This window comes from Stigmatopora argus, chromosome 4 (genome assembly GCF_051989625.1).
Source record: "Stigmatopora argus isolate UIUO_Sarg chromosome 4, RoL_Sarg_1.0, whole genome shotgun sequence".
Classification (NCBI taxonomy): Eukaryota; Metazoa; Chordata; class Actinopteri; order Syngnathiformes; family Syngnathidae; genus Stigmatopora; species Stigmatopora argus.
The window spans coordinates 1,259,629-1,277,500 of record NC_135390.1 but is presented as its reverse complement, the minus strand read 5'-3'; the positions used below and the strand labels follow the sequence as shown (position 1 = coordinate 1,277,500).

Genomic DNA, 17,872 nt, shown 5'->3' with positions numbered 1-17,872 from the left:
TAGACCAGACATGGCCGCGTTAATCTAAAAACCGCGAAGTAGGATACCCCTATTGTAATATATTGATAATGATAGTTGCCTCGGGTTATGGAAGTGTGTTTAACCACGCCACCTGGAGCCGTGGGGTAGCACAGCGTAACCCGGACGTAGTAGTGTTGTGTGTCCGGTTTGTGTGTGTGTTGTTGGAGAGTGGCAATAAAGAGCTACACGTGTGTAATCCTGGCTCCGCCGTCTATTGCTGTTATGGATATATTAACAGTTATATAACCTGCAAAGTTATTACACCTATTATGGCTACATACCATATTACATGTCTTCACGCCTATACGAAAATACAAGTACAAAATTACAATTATCAAGAAATGTATTCATTATATAATCACAGCTAGGTGCATATGAAAAGTCTATAATATATTAATATCTAAATAAGATCTATAAATTACAATAATGTAAATACTTTGAGTGCTGTACTCAGTGAAAATAGTTCATCTCCGTTTGATTTAAATAATAAAAAACAAGTTTTTGGAGCTTTCGTCCAACTCCTCTTCGTCAAGTTCGAGAGGCATTTTTCTTGTACGAATGTTGCTGGTGTTGTTGTTGTTGTTGTTGTTGTTAGGCAGTGTCGAGGGACACTACCTCCAGCAATTTGCTCCAGATATTGAGTGCCTCTTTGGGGGATGTCAAGAGGTCTTTGTGTGTCCAGCCATCTGGTAGAGGGCAGTCATAGCTGGACATTTCGTCAGGACGTGTTCTGCCGTCTCCGCGTCGCCCGTCGCATAGCCGACATTCTTCTGACTCCGTCAGCCCTATCTTCTTGCTCCAGTAGCGCAGCTCCGGATGATGTCCGCTTCGGAGGCGACTGATCGTTACTTGTTCCTGCCGGTTCAAGTTTTGATCTCTGGGGAAGATCGTGTTGCCTTCGTTGTCAGCGTAGAGGTTCTTTCGTTTGTCGGCGTGGATGCGGTGGCTTCGTGTCGCTCGCCGGATGGCAGCTTTTGCTGTCGCGAAGTGTCGTGGTGCACCGCCTTGTTCCATGCCGCCTCCTGCAGCGGCTAGTTGGTCGGCTCTCTCATTGCCCGGGACACCGCAGTGGCTTGGGACCCATAGTACTTCCACCGCCACTTGTTTATCTTCGAGGGTAGTCAGGAGTTCTCTGATTGAGGCCTCGGTGGTGGTTTTCAGTTTGAACTCATGTTCCATGGTTTGCAGCCTCTGAAGAGAGGCTGTCTGTCACCAAGCGGATTGGGGCCCCTGGCTCACACCTTTCGGTGGCCATCTTTAGCGCCGCTTCGATCGCAATCATCTCAGCTTGGAAGGAGGAGGTCCAGCTTCCAGCTGGTAGGCTTTGCTCCCACGTTTCCCCTGATTCCCTGTGAATCATCAGGACTCCGGCACCTCCGGCAGTATTACCAGTTCGCGCCGAGCCGTCAGTGAAGCAGGTCAGTTGGAAGACGTCTGCATCTTTGTTGAGAGCGCTGACGGTGGCTGCGTAGTTGTCTTCGGGTTGCTGGTATCTGCCTTCAGCCGCTTTGGCAAAGGTCATGGCGGTGATCTCTTCCCATGGTGCTCTCAGTTGGGGAAAAGGGTCCTGGTCACCCTGTGCATTGACGAACACCGTCGCCCATCTGTCGCGTGCGTGGTCGCGCCAGTCGGTCTTCTTAGTTTGCTTTGTCGGGTGCCTCTCCGCCACCAGTCGTCGCGGGTTGTCGTCTGGAACGCGTAGAGACTTGTCGTATGCGTAGATTGCTAGCTGAGTGGCTCGTGTTTTGATAGACGGCAGATCACTCTCAATGAGGACTGCATCAGATGGCGTTGTCTTCAGAAGGCCAGTTATGGCTCGAGCACCATATCTTTGCGAGGCTTCAAGCTTCTCCAGGTTGGTGGGGGAGATCCAGGGGATCCAGGCTGGCGCCGCATACTCTGCTACCGTTCTGACTGTGGCAATGTAGGTGTTCCGAAGGGTTGCCTTGTCATAGCCCCAGTCAGTGTGTGCTAGTTTGCAGATTGCCCGAGCTCTGGTCGCCATTTTGCGCGCGACTGTTTCGGTGTGTTTGGTGAAGGTCAGTTGACGATCATAGGTGACTCCGAGGAACATGGGTGTTGGATTGTGGTGCATCGGTTGTTGGAGGATGCTCAGCGTAGGCTGCCACTTCGCCTCGTGTGAGTTTGTGGAGAAGAAAGTACACTCACACTTGGATGCATTTAAGGTAAGTTTCCACCTCTTGCTCCACCCGACTATGGCATCTACCGCAGTTTGAAGTTGTTCTTGGGCAGTCTCCAGTTGCGGCGCTTGGGTGTAACATGCCACGTCATCTGCAAAGAGGCTGCTGTGTACGCCACTGGGCAGGGTCTTCGTGAGGTCATTCATGTATATCAAGAAGAGTATTGGCGAGATGACCGACCCTTGTGGTACCCCCTGGCGAAAGATCCCAATCTTACTTCTCTGTCCGCCGAATGTGACAAAGTTGACTCGGTTGGATAGCCAGCTCTGCACCCACCTGACAACGGTGTGTGGTAGCCCCACTTGGATCATTTTCCAGAGTAGAGCATCCCGCCAAACCTTGTCGTATGCCTTGCTGAAATCGAACAGCGCCAGCATCGTTCTTTGCATCGGCTTGGCCTGGAAACCATCGCTGATTGTTAGTGAAAGTCGTAGGAGTTGGTCTTCAGTGCTCCTTTGCGGCCGGAAACCGGATTGCTCTGGTGTCAGGAGCCCTTCTCTTTCCAGGTAGTAGATCAATCTGTTGGTCACCATACGTTCCATAACCTTTCCCATTGCTGAGGTTAGGCTGATTGGTCTGTACGATGACACGGCCTGCGGGTCTTTTCCCCGTTTGAGGATTGGTCGGATGTCCGCCGTTCTCCAGGCCTGCGGTGTGTTGGACTCTGACCACGACTTATTGAAGGTTTGGAGGAGAATGTTTGACGCTGTGGGTCCAAGATGGTGGAGGAATTTGGGGTGGATCTGGTCCGGGCCCTGTGATTTGGACGGATTCAGCATCGCTATTGCAGTGTGCAGTTCCTTCATCGTCAGGGCTGCGCTCAAGACATTCTCTGCAGTTGGTTTCCGGAGCTCGATGTTGGTTGCTTTTTTCGCCCATCTGTCTTCCTTTCGGATGTCGAACTTGCTAGCGGCCTGATACGCGGCTTTGAAGGCATTTGCTTTGCTCAGAGCCGAGATCCGGGGTTGCCCGTCAACCATAAGGATCTTGTCTTTCGACCCCCCCTGTCCCTCTTCCAGCTTTCGAAGTAGGCTCCACATGTCTGCTGTCCCCTTTGCCTCCAAGACTTTGCGTTTCCAGATTCCTAGTTTCCTCTCGCGTATTTTCACTGCGACATCGTTTTCGGCTTGGTGGTATTCATCAGCATGGAGATGCCGGTCTCGTTTCAGAGCGTCGCGGCGACGGATTGCTCCATCTACTTCGGCTCCCATCCATGGTCCACCGCCTTGTCCAACCTTCCTCAGGCCGATGTTAGCATACGCCGCCTCCAGGATGGCTGTTTCCAGCCGCTGTGCGTCTTGTTTGACAGAGGTGTGCTCGGGGTAGTTCCTTAGTTTCTCCTCAATTGCGTCTGTGAATCCTGTCCAGTTTGCTCCTTTCCAGTTCCACACTAGTCGGCCCTCCCGCACTTTGGCCGGCACTGAGTGAGTTACTGTCAGGAGGATGGGGAGGTGGTCGGAGGCAAGTGTCTCGAGGGTTGTCCAGGAGAAGTGTTGTTCGCGCGCTTCAGGGACGATGGTGATGTCTGGGGCTGATTTGCTGCCGTTCCCAGGGTCCACCCTTGTGTGCCTTCCGTCATTGATCGGTACCCCCCTACGTCCAGGAGGCTTTCTGTGAGATTGCGACCTCTTTCGTCCTGGCATTAGTATCCCAGAGCATATCATGGGCATTGAAGTCTCCCAGGAGGATCTCGTTTCCACCGAGCTCGATCTTTAGATCCCGGCACCCGTTTGCTTCATCCGGCCAAGCTGATGACTGGACTGGTAGCATGTAGACATTGGAGATTTTTAGGGCTGGGTCCTTTCCTGCAGGGATTTCAACCGTTAGTCCGTCCGTTCCTGGGTTAAGGTCTCGCAAGGCCGTATCTCCGAGGCGGCCGTATCTCCTCCTCCCCTCTGTAACCCTTGGACCATTCAATCTCTGCGAATAGCGGTGTAGTTCCGCATTCTTGGGAGCTTATCCGTTGTCTTGAGCTTGCTTTCTTGGATGCAGCAGACATCGATCTTCTCTTTCTCAAGGAGCTGTTCAAGTTCATCCATCCGGCACAGCTGTTGTTGTCTTGACACTGCCAGGACGATTTCAAAATACAATGGCTGTGTCATCCATCAATGTTGTGATCTGTCTCCTTACGAATCGCCCGATGCAGTGTGTTGACGTCCTATCGTCATGCCAGCTTCATGGCCATACCTACAGCGTAAATCCATCATAATGTTCTCATCTCATTTTCTGAACCGCTTTAACCTCATTAGGGTCACGGGGGGTGCTGGAGCCAATCCCAGCTGTCTTCGAGCCAGAGGCGGGGGACACCCTGAATCGGTGGCCAGCCGATCGCAGGGCACAAGGAGACGGACAACCATGCACACTCGCATCCATACCTAGGGGCAATTTAGAGTGTTCAATCAGCCTACCATGCATGTTTTTGGAATGTGGGAGGAGTACCCAGAGAACAGGCACACAGATGGACATGACCTTGATTTCAACCCAGGACCCCAGAGCTGTGAGGCTGATGCGCTAACCATTCGCCTCACCGGGCCGCCCCATCATAATGTTGGTTCATTTTTTATACCTCGGAGTCGGGGGCGGAGTGTCTTAGTTGACATGGGAATTTGTAGGTCTGCACATCAGAAGATGTGAGCTTCGGGCAGTGAACAATGGCAAGTGCCTGCCGGTGGTCAAGCAAAAGCAGCCACGCTTCGTGGAGAAGAATGGTCGCTGCAGCGTGCAACACGGCAACCTGGGCGAAGAGACCAGCCGCTACTTATCGGAGTGCTTCACCTCACAAGAATGTATCATTATTTATTCCCAGCCTGCATCTCCAGAGGGGAAGTGCGTTCACTTCCCGTGTCCCATTTTTAACCATTTTCAGACCCCATTAACATTAACTAGATTCCTACCAGCTGAATTATGTTTAAAAGAACGACATTCATGGCGCAATGCCGTGCTTCGTCTTTAGCAGGGGTGACAAACCGATTCCGCCGAGGGCCACAGTGGGTTCTGGTCTTTGTTCCAACCGATCCAGTACCGACATTTTAACCAATCAGGTGTCTTCTAAAATAAGTAGCACCTGACTATAATTAACTGATTACACTTGCAAAAGGTATCCTCTTGTTGAGTTGGAATGAAAACCTGCACCCACTGCGGCCCTTTGAGGACCGGTTTGACACCCCTGGTCTTTAGCATATCAAGGAATGTCAATATTTAGGAGGCATTTTTAGCGGCGACTGAAAAAAAAGTATTTTTCCACAGGTGATGTGCGCGTTGCAAAATTAACTCACAACAAAACAGGAAATGGCAAGACGTAATGCATCTAAGCACAGTATATATGATATTAGGCACGGCCAGTCTCCCTCTATTGAATATTTCTTCTTCAGCACTGAGAGATGAAGCGGTGCCGTGACTTCCGCCAATTTTTATCTGTCTTCCGGTTGTGAGTTTCAGTATAGATTTAAACATTTTTTTAGGTTTTTTTTTAATATACTTCAGAAAAAATGCACAACATAGTGAAGCTGCGAAAGTTGAAGCCGCAAAATGAAGAAGATCACAGAGAAAGAGAGAAATGTATCCAAGTCCCTCTTTCTGCTATTTTCACGGATGTTGGTGTGGTAAGCAGCAGTTGGTAGGGACCTTCCCACATTGGGTCGTGCCAGTATTTCTTTTTTATGCTGCAGATGAGCACCCAGTCCCCTGGCACCACCACTGGTTGGTCTGGTTCCTGTTGAGAAACTGCCAAATTAGTTTCATCATCCAATTCCCATTGGGTAGTGAATAATGGTCATTTATATGGTCTCAAAACAAAATTTCATTAAGTGTCAACCCTGTTGTGCTTCTCATATTAATCTGTAATTTCATTAGATCAATGTATTGTGTCCAATACTTTTTGTTTTTCTATACATTGCTTTAGTCTATTCTTTATTGTTCCATTCATCCTTTCTACCAATCCCGCCGAATGAGGATGATAGGAACAATGATTTCGTAAAGATACTGTCCATTTTTTTCCAATTATCTTGTTTACAAAATGAGTTCCATTCTCACTATAAATAGTTTCTGGAATACCATACGTTGGAATAATGTCATTACACAATGTTTTGGCTACAGTTAATACATCTGGTTGTTTTTCAGGAAATATTTCAACCCATTTCAAAAAAGCATAAACAACAACAAACAATATTTTTCCCTTCACTTTTATATAATTAAATAAAATACATATGGATTGTTTGAAATGGATATTGTTATGGTTAGGTTAGAACTTTAGCAAGACAAGACAGACAAGACACACAAGACATTGTAGACCTAGGTAAAAAACTAAATACCAAAATATAATAAAAAAAGACAGAAAAGCAGCAAACACACAAAACGAGCAAGAGCGGACGCTACCAGCTGCCACTTGAGCGGCGCCATCTCCTCTTATTTGCTATAAAAATTAACTTAAAGGTTTGTGTACCAAAGGGATAGGCACTAATTTGATCATTGTGTCTGTGCAGAGGCTTCACAACAATGTGTAAAAAACAGCAGGTAACTCTGGGTGTTTGTTGTCTAAACAATTTAGCTTTGTTCTGGCAGTTGTGAAGCTTTCACTAATTTTATCATTCCTGGCTTGTCTAGACATCCTGTTCCTTCAGTTCAAAGAAAGGTGTTATATCTTGAGAATCTTTTACCTCAACAAATGTTTAGGTTAACACCAGTGGCGGGCGGTGCATTTTTTGGTAGCGCCTTCAACGTATCAATCCAACCCTCAAAAACTATTATATGGCTTTAAAACCTCTACTGCAGCTGCAGCTGCGACACATAAAAAATAATCAATAAATTTATGCACAAAAATTGGGTAAAATCCACTTCCTAGCAGCATTTCATGATGAAATACCAAGACTGGAGCTTTTCAGACATTAAAACCAGGCCAGGGGGTGATTTTCCCGGGAAAAGACAGCGATGAACGTTGAAGGAATAATAGTTTAAAGCTTAAGGTATTTCATTACATATTGCTACATTCTGTGTGTGAGATTGTAAAGTGCTGAGCGTATGAACAAGGCAGAATGTTGAGTGGGGGCAAAGGTCAGAGCACAGGATGCCATGGGGGATGCAACAGTGGGATGTTTGCAGATCCCGTGGGGGTTGCACCAGTAGAATGTGTTACAGATGCCGTGGAATGGAAAACTACAACTGGGAGGAACCGCTAGGAGAATCTTCAAGAAAGAAAGACCAATGAGCAAGCTAGGGTTAACTGCATTTTACACATAACCAATCGTATAGTGCCAGGATGCCTTTGTGTTGTGTCATTTGCATATTGTGGACTATAACTAAGTTCGTGGGCAACTCGGAGGAAGGAGAACGACGACGACTGGTGGCAACATGCGTCTGCTTGGACAGACTGAGAGGGCCCTGAACCACAGACTTATGTCTTAGATTTGTATGTTAGAAATAAATCCACCCGTGTGTGAAAATGTCGGCTTCCTGGTACCTTTCTATTGCAGAACGAGCGCGCAAATTGTTGGATGAGTGGCAGTCGGGTAAGATCATAAATTGGAGTCAGATTATTAACTTAACTTTAATATAATTATAAATTCTAAATTCCAACAACGTCAATGGCGTACGGGCAAACAGTGCCCGAAAATGGGGTAAAATCCAGCCGAAAACAGCATTTATTGATTAAATACAAATACTGGAGCTTTTTAGACATCAGAACCGGGCCCGGAGTATCATTTCCCCGGTAAAAAGACAGCGATGAACGTCGATACGTCCATACGTAAAATGACAAAAAATGCACTAAAATACTAAAATTAGGTACAATCCACTTCCTAGCATCATTTATTGATTGAATACAAATACTGGAGCTTTTGAGACATTACAACAAGGCCAGGGGGGTGATTTTTCCCGGGAAAAGACAGCGATGGACATCAATGGTGAAACGCCAAAAATTAAACTGGGGTAAAATCCACTTCCTAGCAGCATTTTGTGATTAAATACAAACACTGGAGCTTAAATACAAACACTGGAGCTTAAATACAAACACTGGAGCTTTTCAGATATCAGAACTTGGCCCTCAATTGAAATATTATTTAGGAATATAGCCATATTTGTAATTTTACTCACCAAAAATCCTTTTTACACAATATCCATCCTCCTTTCTTTCTTCCTTCTTTCCTATTGCCATCGAAGCTAATGATGAAAGTCGAGCCTGTCCTGTCATATTTCCGGCATAGTCCGTTTTAAAAATAGCATTAAATCAACACAACAATACTATACTATTTGCTTGTGGAGCTAAGCTAGCGCGCTGAAAGTGCCCCACACCATTTTCCCGGCTGTAACAGGCTTGCTAGCTTCGGAGTTGACCGCCCTTTCTTAATGATGGGCCAATATTTCTTCATTTTTTTTCTGGAAAAGTCCGTCTGGAAAATAGCTTTGTGAGCAAACAGAATCAATTTGTTTTTGCTTCCGCTTCTGTCGGCCATAGTGGGTGGAGTTTGCGATCTCGGCTGCCTGGGTACTGCTTTGGCCCGCCTACTAGCCAATCATAGTTTGTGAAAGCAATGACATGTCCCAGCCAGCAAAATGCTAACGCCTATGAAAAATCACTGTGTGGTTGCCAACTCGAAATCTGATTGGTTAAAAGCAACAGTCTAGTTTAATGCAGCAGAGCCCGCAAGAACTGATTGTGAAGGCTTTGAGGCAGATCTGATCTGGCAACAAATAATGGCTGAAATGTGATTGGTTAAATGCTTCAATATGAAAACACACATCTGGAAGCAGTGCAACTAGGGGGAAAAGGAATGAAAGGAAGCTAACAGACCATTTGGAATAATAAGTATTGATGGACAAAATATAATATGATTCAGATATTTCTTAGGCCAGCAGAGAAGGCCTTTAAAGCCCTGACGGCCCGCCACTGGTTAACACCCACTTTGAGTGGAGGCAATAAAGGCTTTAAAAATGGAGTCAGAATAAAGAGAATCTCGCCTTTTCTCGAGCCAATAAAGATAACTGGTCATGGAAGCTTCAATAATGTCTTGCCTATATTTTTGTTAACACTTGTTTCACCAGATCTTTCAGAACAAAGAAGAGAACATCCCACAATATGTTGATTTAGGGAATTGAACACACGGCCAAAAATTGCCTTGGAGGTTATTTTGCGCACAAATCAAACAGGCCCTGCAAAAAAAATGAATAGAGGTTAAATCCATAGGTTGTAAAATGGCGTTTGACGAGAAATAGCATTCCCCCATTGAGACGAGTTTTCCCATGGATCTATATAGCCATGCATCAAAACATTTTTTGGGTAAAATCGGCTTGCCTTCTGTGCTCACATATATCCCATTTTGCAATTTAGCTCCTTTGTCTGTCCATCCTTTAAGTTCCAATTTTGTACTTTGTTGTTGCATTCCCATCAAAATGTCATCTATTTAAATATCCTTCTCATAATTTTTCTCTGCCATCCCAAGTAAAGGCTTCTTGGCAGCTTCTTTTGCTGTTTTATTGACAAAGGCATTTCCTAGAGAAATTTGATCTGTATTTGAAGTGTGTGCTGCATATTTACAAATTACAATTTGATTTGCCAGGTGTACAGCATCAAGCAAGTTGTTTCAACAACTCCCCATATGTAACTGCTTTGTCTCAAGATGTTTTAAGCCCCCTATTTTTTCCAATGTTGGGCAAATATGTGACAAGTTCAGAATGCCATACCTGTCAACCTCGGCCAATTGCTCCCCTTATTAATGATTGTAATTCCCTTTATCAAGTGATAATAAACAGTACAAACACAGCACATATTTACTCACATAGAGCGAACTTAAAAGTCTAAAATTTTCCACAAAGTGGATGGGGTGCGCAATTTGAATGCACTTAAGTCAAGATTCTGTAGATGACGCTGACAGCTTGACTGTCTTGGTACATTGCTTGCTGACGCACACAGTGACCGAGACGATCTGCATTAGAGCCAAAATGGGTAGGACGAGATCAGTCTTACCAAAATTGTACTTGGAAAACAAAATTCCCGTACAAAAGTTGTTATACGGCGTACACAATTTGAAATGATCAAAAACCGTATAAAATATGGGTGAAACGTATTAGTTGACAGTTATGGAATGCATACTGGTTATCAGTATAAATTGTTACTTCCTTATTCTCCTTCTCCATTAATTTACATGCCTTTGTTAAAGCTATTAATTCCGCTGCCTGTGCAGAATAATGAGCTGGTAAAGTCTCTGCTTTTAATACTGAATTGAATTGAATGCTTTTGTTGTCATTATACACAAGTATAATGATTTAAAGCTTTCACCACATAGTGCACAAATAACACCAGATGGACAAATAAATCAATAAATAAGTAGTCCAAGTGAGGTCAGCAGAGTGAAGCACGCTTGTTCCGTCTGAAGTCCAGGATGAGTTCCATGGTTGGTTGGTTCAGCGCCAAGTCACACCACTCGCTGAGTCTATGGACGCAACAACAAATAAGGAGACACAATCAATATATAGTAGAGATAAATAATCATTGAATAATCAATAACTAAGTAGTCCAAGTGAGGTCAGCAGAGCGGAGCTGGCTTGTTCCATCAGAAGTCCAGGATGGGTGTCACGGTTTTGGAGACATTCAGTGCCTAGTTGCACCGCTCGCTGAGGCTATGGACGCAACAACAAATAGGCAAACACATAGAAATCAATATATAGTAATGATAAAGAAATAATCCCGAAATATTAATAGATAAATTAGTGGTCAAAATAATACATTAGTAGTTTAAGTAGAGGTAATAAGTCTTGATTAGGTCAAGAACTGGTGCAGAACTCGAGTTGAGTATGGTGACAGCTCTTGGGAAGAAAGTGTCCTTGATTTTGTTTGTCTTTGCAGTCATAGCTCTGTAGCACCTCTCAGAGGGCAGCAGGTTGAAGTGGTGGAAGCCGGGATGCATACTGTCTTTTATAATGGTCTCTGCTCTTCTAAGGCACCGAGATTCGTAGACCTGGGCAGGATGGGTAGGGGGCGGTTGATGATCTTTTGGGCTGAGTTGATCAGCTTCTGTGCAGTCTTTTCCTGTCAGCTTCTGTGCAGCTTGAGTGTAACACTGATACAGCGTAGGTCAGCATGCTCTCAATGGCAGGCCGTTAGAAGGTCACCAGCAGGTTGGTCTTCAATTGCTCCTTCCTGAATACTCTCAGGAAATGTAACCTCTGCTGCATCTTCTTGATGAGTGCTGTGGTGTTTGCCGCCCAAGTGAGATCAGCAGAGATATGGACTCCTAGGAATTTGAAAGTCTCTACTTGCTAGTGCTAGTTGGTCAGCACAGGCCTGAAGTACTTTGCCTGGTATTCCATCCGGTCCTGTGGCCTTCCTTGGATTGACTGCTCGGAGCACACGTCTCACATCCACTACCTCCACAATGAGTGGGCCGGGGCGTCTTCCCGAGCTTGGTGTGGGATGTACACGTTGATGTGGTGTGACAGGGTGGTGGGCTTGGGACTCAAAGCGGACAAAAAAGTTGTTTAGGATTTAGTGATCGGACCTGGCTGGTCATCCATGGTTTCCGGTTTGGGTATACCTGGATGGTCTTCTCCACAGTGACCGTAGCCATCCGATACTTGATGTAAGACAGTACTGCGTATGCGAAGGTTCCCAGGTATTCATGGTGGAAAGTTTCCCACTGTGTCTGTTCAGAGCAGTCTTGGAGTTGGAGGAGGGCGTCGTCAGGCCATGTGTAAATGGTTCGTCTTTGCGGCTTTGATTGTCGGTTAAGCGGAGTTTAAGTTGGGGCCATCAACAAAGAGGCATGATCTGACTGTCCCGAGTGTGTGTAAGGCTCTGTATGCTCTTTTGATGTTCAAATAAACATGATCCAGAGTTGTTGTTTATTGTGTCCATTAGTAGGGAGAGAGCGGTACTTAGCTTAGCTTCCGGTGGGATGTAGACAGCAGTGACGATAACAACGCCTATCTGTCTGCACCACACCGACATGTATTCGATATCTGGGGAACAGTGTCTAACAAGAAGTGTTATTATTACACAATCTCTCAGATGATAAGACTTTTTCACATCTTCTTTCTCTGATATTCCACTACATCTACTTTATGAGACGTGATGGCTTCCACTGCTTTTTCACATCATCTCGTTTCCATGTTCTATGCAACAAGATAGTAGTGGCTGACCCTGTTCTATGTTTGGATTTGCAACTTCAATCATAGGATATTGTCCCATAAAACTATCATTAAATTCTGGTAGTTTAGGCATTGGGAAGAGCTCTTCCCCCCATGTCTTGGACCACTCACCCAACGGCCCCGCCGCCCTAGTCAGGCAATCACTCTGATAGACCGGAGGTGGGGCGGGAGGCGACAAATGCAATCTGAGAAAAGCACAAACATTTGGCAATGATGGATAAAGCCTCAGAGTGTGCACCACATTTTCATGTTCGCAATCATCATTTTTTTCCTCCTTAATTTTTTTCTTTCTCCCTACTAGACCTGTTTCATCATCTTCCTTTCCATGGAACAACACGGCTTCGCCCTGCCTGTCATCACCATCATGACTGTCTTTCTCTCTGCGAGATTCTATCCTTTTTCCTTCACACGTTTTCTTCACCATCAACAACCAGAATTCTGTATCCTCATAACTAACTTTATTCAATTTATTTTGTCTCCTTTACGCGTTGTTTATTTTATCCTACAGGTTTATACATTTGAGAATATTAAGATGATCAGCAAAACAATATTTAGTTATCCATAAGTTTAGGTACCGTTTTTTCTTGTAAGCCATATCTGTAACAAAAAACTGATGACTGAATCAAGGATATGGTTTATATAAGTGTAAGATTATATCAGTTTTTGTGAGTATGAAAGCATTGTTCTCATACAAACTGTGAATGGCTGACATGTCAGCATAAACACTCAACTGTCTGACTAATTAATCAATCTTTGCCCTGCAAATAACTAAAACGTATCTGTTCAAAGTCCTGCCGACAACTGTCAGTTTTGCCTGTATATAAGACTCACTCACTGGTCTTTCGGAGAGAGCTGCAAAGACAACAGACTGTTGTTCACGCAGTTTGAGCTCCGATCCCCATTCTGCAGTCTGGTAATAAACTGAATCTCCTTTAAATTGGTCTAACTCTTTCTTAGCCTGCCTCCTGAAGTTGTTTTTCAGACCTATCATACTTTGGTGCCGAAGCCCGAGACCCAACATGCCAGCAATTGCCGGAGCGACGACGGACCGCTAAGAAGGGCAAAATAAAGACTGTCCACAGCATCCTCCATTGAAAGGGTGAGCCCGACGGACGTTCCCTCGCCGCTCTGGTAATCTGGTGACGGGTCCCCCAAACTAGGGCACGTTCGGAACGAGAAAGATTGTGAGTTCACCCTTTGATTTCTGTCTCCGTGAAGTGTGATAATTTGAATGAGTATTATCACTGCGGTAGTGTTGAATGTCCGTGGTCTGGAACCAATGTACGTAGAACATATATGTTCAAGGTCTGGGACCGACGTACAGTGGTACCTGGACATACGATCGTAATTCGTTCCGAGACTGAGATCGTATGTTGAGCTTTTCATAACTCGAGCGAACGTTTCCCATTGAAATGAACTGAAAACAAATTAATTTGTTCCAACCCTCTGAAAAAACACCAAAAACAGGATATTGGATTGGAAAAAATGTTTTATTTCTTCTAATTCGCCATATATTGACAAAGTAATAAATAGAGAGTGGTTTAATAGTAATAAAATGTGTTTAATAGAAGTAAAATTAAGACGCATTTCGCGGAGGGTAGATACAGCAACATACACGGAGGCGGAGGGGGGTGTTCGGGGGGACTTTATCCATGGCACTCGTAAACAAACACATTTAAATTAACTTGGATAAATGTATACAGACACTCAACGTTTAATGTAACTTCACACAAAACTGAATTCTAATTTTGTTTTAATCTTTTTTACCTTAGTTCTACGTGTTGACCCCACCCGGACGTTCCGCCGGGGTCTTCAAAACGAACGCATCATGAGTTGTTTGTTTTTGCCTCCCCTTTAAAATATTTCGATAATGACGCACACAAATGTCATCACAATACGATAACGCGCAACGACTTGCCAGCTCGTCAGGGTGTCTTTTTCTATAAAATCCGAAACCTCTTGCAACTTTGCGAACATGTCTTTGATATCTTTCGTAGCCAGGGGCCCCACCTCTTCCACCGCCTCCTCGCTACTGAGTTCCGGCAACAAATGTTCACCAAATGTATTCCAGATCTTTTTTTAAAATTTTCGAACCATACCTGACTTGCTTTAAAGGGTTCTGAAGATGTTGAAGGCTCTCCTTTCGTTGTTATCAAATCCATGTAAATTCCACTGGCTTTTTCACATATGGTTAACTCGGTCACGCTATCTCCTGCTGTTTTTATTTTATCCACAATAAAAGAAGGCTCTCCATCTTGTCGTGAATGTCACTGCGCCGGTGGGAAATTATAGTTAGTCCTTCGGAAGGCCTCTTCTCCTTAATTGTGTCCTTCTGCTTAAGGATGGTGGATATGGTTGACGGATTCCTCTCGTCTTACCGAGCAAGCTCGGTAACACGTACCCCACTCTCATATTTTCTAATTATTTCGCGCTTCATGTTGATTGTCAACGGTCGCCATTTTGCCGAACTCTGCCGATCCCTTGTTATTTACCTTGTATGTAAATGTAGATCAACGTGGGGGAAAAACGGGTGGGGAAATGCAAAGTCCGCCCAGTGCTCGTAGATATATTTTAAACACGAAAGAGATGCAAAAAAGACAGTGCCATGGCCACCTGGTTTAGTCGCATCTCGAAATTTTGATCGTATCTCGGGCGAATTATTCAATCAAAATTTTCGTCGTACCATAAGCATGTCGTACCACGAGCTGATCGTAAGTCGAGGTACCACTGTACGTAGAACATAAATGTTCGAGATCTGGGACCGACATACGTAGAACATATATGTTCGAGGTCTGGGACCGACGTGCGTAGAACAAGAACAGAGTCAGGGACTCCGCTAAGAGACAAAGTCAGGGACTTGTCTGATCTTGTTGTGTTCAGAGATATTAGGTGAATCGCAAAGTATTAAGATCAATTTCGGTAAATTTAGAATATAATTTTTGTTTAAACTATTAAGTAAGTGATTAATATGGGTCGGAAAGCGACAAGGGAGATGGGTTTGTTGCCAGACTGCAGAATGGAGATTGGAGGGTTGCCGGATGTGGGGTATGTGCGGATGCGTAGTGTGGGGGGTTACCTGTGTCTGCCGCAATGGGTGGAGAGGTATGGCTTCTGTCCCAATTTGAAGGATATGGAGGGTTTGATGAGCATAGAAGGGGAATTGGTGAAGAAAAGAGTTTTGTAAGTGAATAGAAAAGAAAGTGTGGAAAAAGCAGCTGAAGGTGTGCAGAGAGTTGACTTGAGGTGCATAGAGTAGTTAAAATATTTTGTGTGCAGAGTGTTGCTGCAGAAAATGGCTCTTATCTTAAGTAAACATTGTCTCCTTGGTGGGGGTGAGACGAGTCAATAGGAATTCAATAGGAATTCAAAAGGAATTCAGCCAGTAAATTTAGCTATCCTTGGGTGGTTAGCAATACAGGGGTGATTTGCGAATTAGACCTTAAGTATTAAGAATTATTTGGTTGTTAATGATATCAAACATGAAAATGACAATGCAAAAATGGCATTCATCCAAATTATTAGGTAAATTGTACCTGACTGGTTTAGATAAAATAATTAATTTAGGATAGGCATGATTTCCCTAGGACGGAAGAGGCATGGGTTGTTTCAGTGCACGCTAAACATTCCTTGTTTTGTCCTGAGCAGGTGAAATATGCTTTGGCCTGGGTCATATTAATGACTATTAGAATATTACAGATTGCATAAGCATCGAACAATTGATGTCAACCAAATGACGTTGACCTATTTCCTTTGGGAATGATTATTGCTGATGGGACAGCAAAATGTGATAAGCTGCCAAAGCCCTTTTCAGCAATGGCGGTCTCCACCGGGGATCAAAATTTGCAGACCACTATTGTCTGATTATGAGTGAGCGTGAATGTTTGTCTGTCTTTTTGTGTTTTTGATTGGCTGGCCACCGAGATATAATCAATTGGTTAGATATCAAGGTGGAAAATGATTTAGAAATTTGGAATTGATTTCTGAAATCGCCAATAAGGCCTTTTTCAGGGATGGCGGCAAAGGATTTGGAAATTTGAAAGCGATTTCTGAAATCGCCAATAAGCCCTTTTTCAGGGCTGGCGGAGACATATTATGGAAAAAAATATTTCGTCAAATGAAATTTTTGATGAGAATGCAGCAGCAGTACTCCAAATGCTAAACTTGAAGTGGATGATCAAATAATCTGCTATGCAAAATGGGGAATTTGGGAGCAAAAGAGAAAGAAAAAAAAAAAGAAAGAAAAAACAAAGACAATGCATGATATGAAATTCCAAAGAACCATTGATTTATAGTGATAATGGCACCCAAATTATGTTAACAAGATAATTGACGGGATTGGCAAAAGGTTCCATATTTCGTTATAAAAATCACTGCGCGTACATAACGAGGTCAACCGAACAACAATATATGGAAATCCTATTTGGTAGACCATACAAATTGCCATTATTCACTACACGATTGGAACTGGATGATGAGGCTAATCTGGCTGACTATATAAAAAGAAAATCTTTAAAGAAACGCATTGAATTTGGGTTAGCAGAAAGAGACTGTGCTTCTCAACAGGAAACGGACCAACGGTGATGCCAGGAGCCTGGGTGCTCAACCTACAGTATAAAGAAGAAGCACTAGCCCAACCCAAAGAGGGAACGTCCATACCAAGTGTTGCTGACCAACCAGCAGACATGAAAATAGCCGAGAGGGGGATGTGCATCCACCTTTTGCAATGTAAGGAGGTTCTCTCAGTTGAAACGTTTGAGGAGACAGGTGAGAACAACTTTCTGATGTAATTAAATTAAACGACAACCACTCCAATATTGATTGGAAAGATTAGGCCTCAGCGAGCAATGCCATAAACCATAGGGAACTTTTATATTGGTTTAATTGTCTCCATATGCAAAAAAGGTGAAGGTGTTTCAAATGAGACTAAACCTTCTTACAAAGGGTTAAAATAAACGGCTAAACGAGTAATGAAAATGTCCAATGGATCCCCAGTCAAACATGCAGAGCTTCTCACAGAACTCCTGAAAGCGGTACAGCTACCAATGAAGCTGGCTATCTGCAAATGTAAAGCACACACGACGGGACAAGACCCCATCTCATTGGGGAACAAGCGAGCAGACGAAGCAGACAAACATCCAGACGGCAATCTCCACGGTGGAAAGACAGCCCAATCCCTGCCAAAATCCTAAGAGACATGCAAAATAAACGACCAGAAGAAGAGCAACAACAATGGGAAACAGAAGGAACCACTCAACACAAGAACGGCCTCTATGCAAACAAGCCATCTATGTGTATGTATATATTGGATTGGATTGGATAACTTTATTCATCCCGTATTCGGGAAATTTCATTGTGACAGTAGCAAGAAAAGGCACAGTTATAAGTTAGACAGTACAGTCAAAGGCCGCAGAACAACAAAGCAAAAGCAAAAAGCACAAAGTACAAAGCAAACCAAAGTCAATTGGATCATTAAGAAACACCAAATCATTAAGACAGAAAAGCAGCAAAAACAC

At 44.1% G+C, this 17,872-nt stretch overlaps 1 protein-coding gene across 4 annotated transcripts in view; it reads right to left on the bottom strand.

Moving 5' to 3' along the window:
• The window catches only part of taf2 (TAF2 RNA polymerase II, TATA box binding protein (TBP)-associated factor), a 204,984-nt gene that overhangs the window by 838 nt on the left and 186,274 nt on the right, over positions 1-17,872 (bottom strand). The window contains exons 30-31 of one of the 4 annotated variants that reach the window (XM_077599567.1): positions 15,436-15,470; positions 10,613-10,645 (exon numbers count right to left, since the gene is read on the bottom strand). The exons of 1 other annotated variant lie outside the window; for it this stretch is intronic. In XM_077599567.1, coding sequence (XP_077455693.1) covers positions 10,628-10,645; positions 15,436-15,470 — 53 coding nt within the window. In that variant the 3' untranslated portion in view covers positions 10,613-10,627. Of the gene's footprint in view, positions 1-10,601; positions 10,646-14,291; positions 15,471-17,872 lie in introns of those variants that run through there. 2 more of the 4 variants (XM_077599568.1, XM_077599564.1) reach the window with 2 other exon arrangements.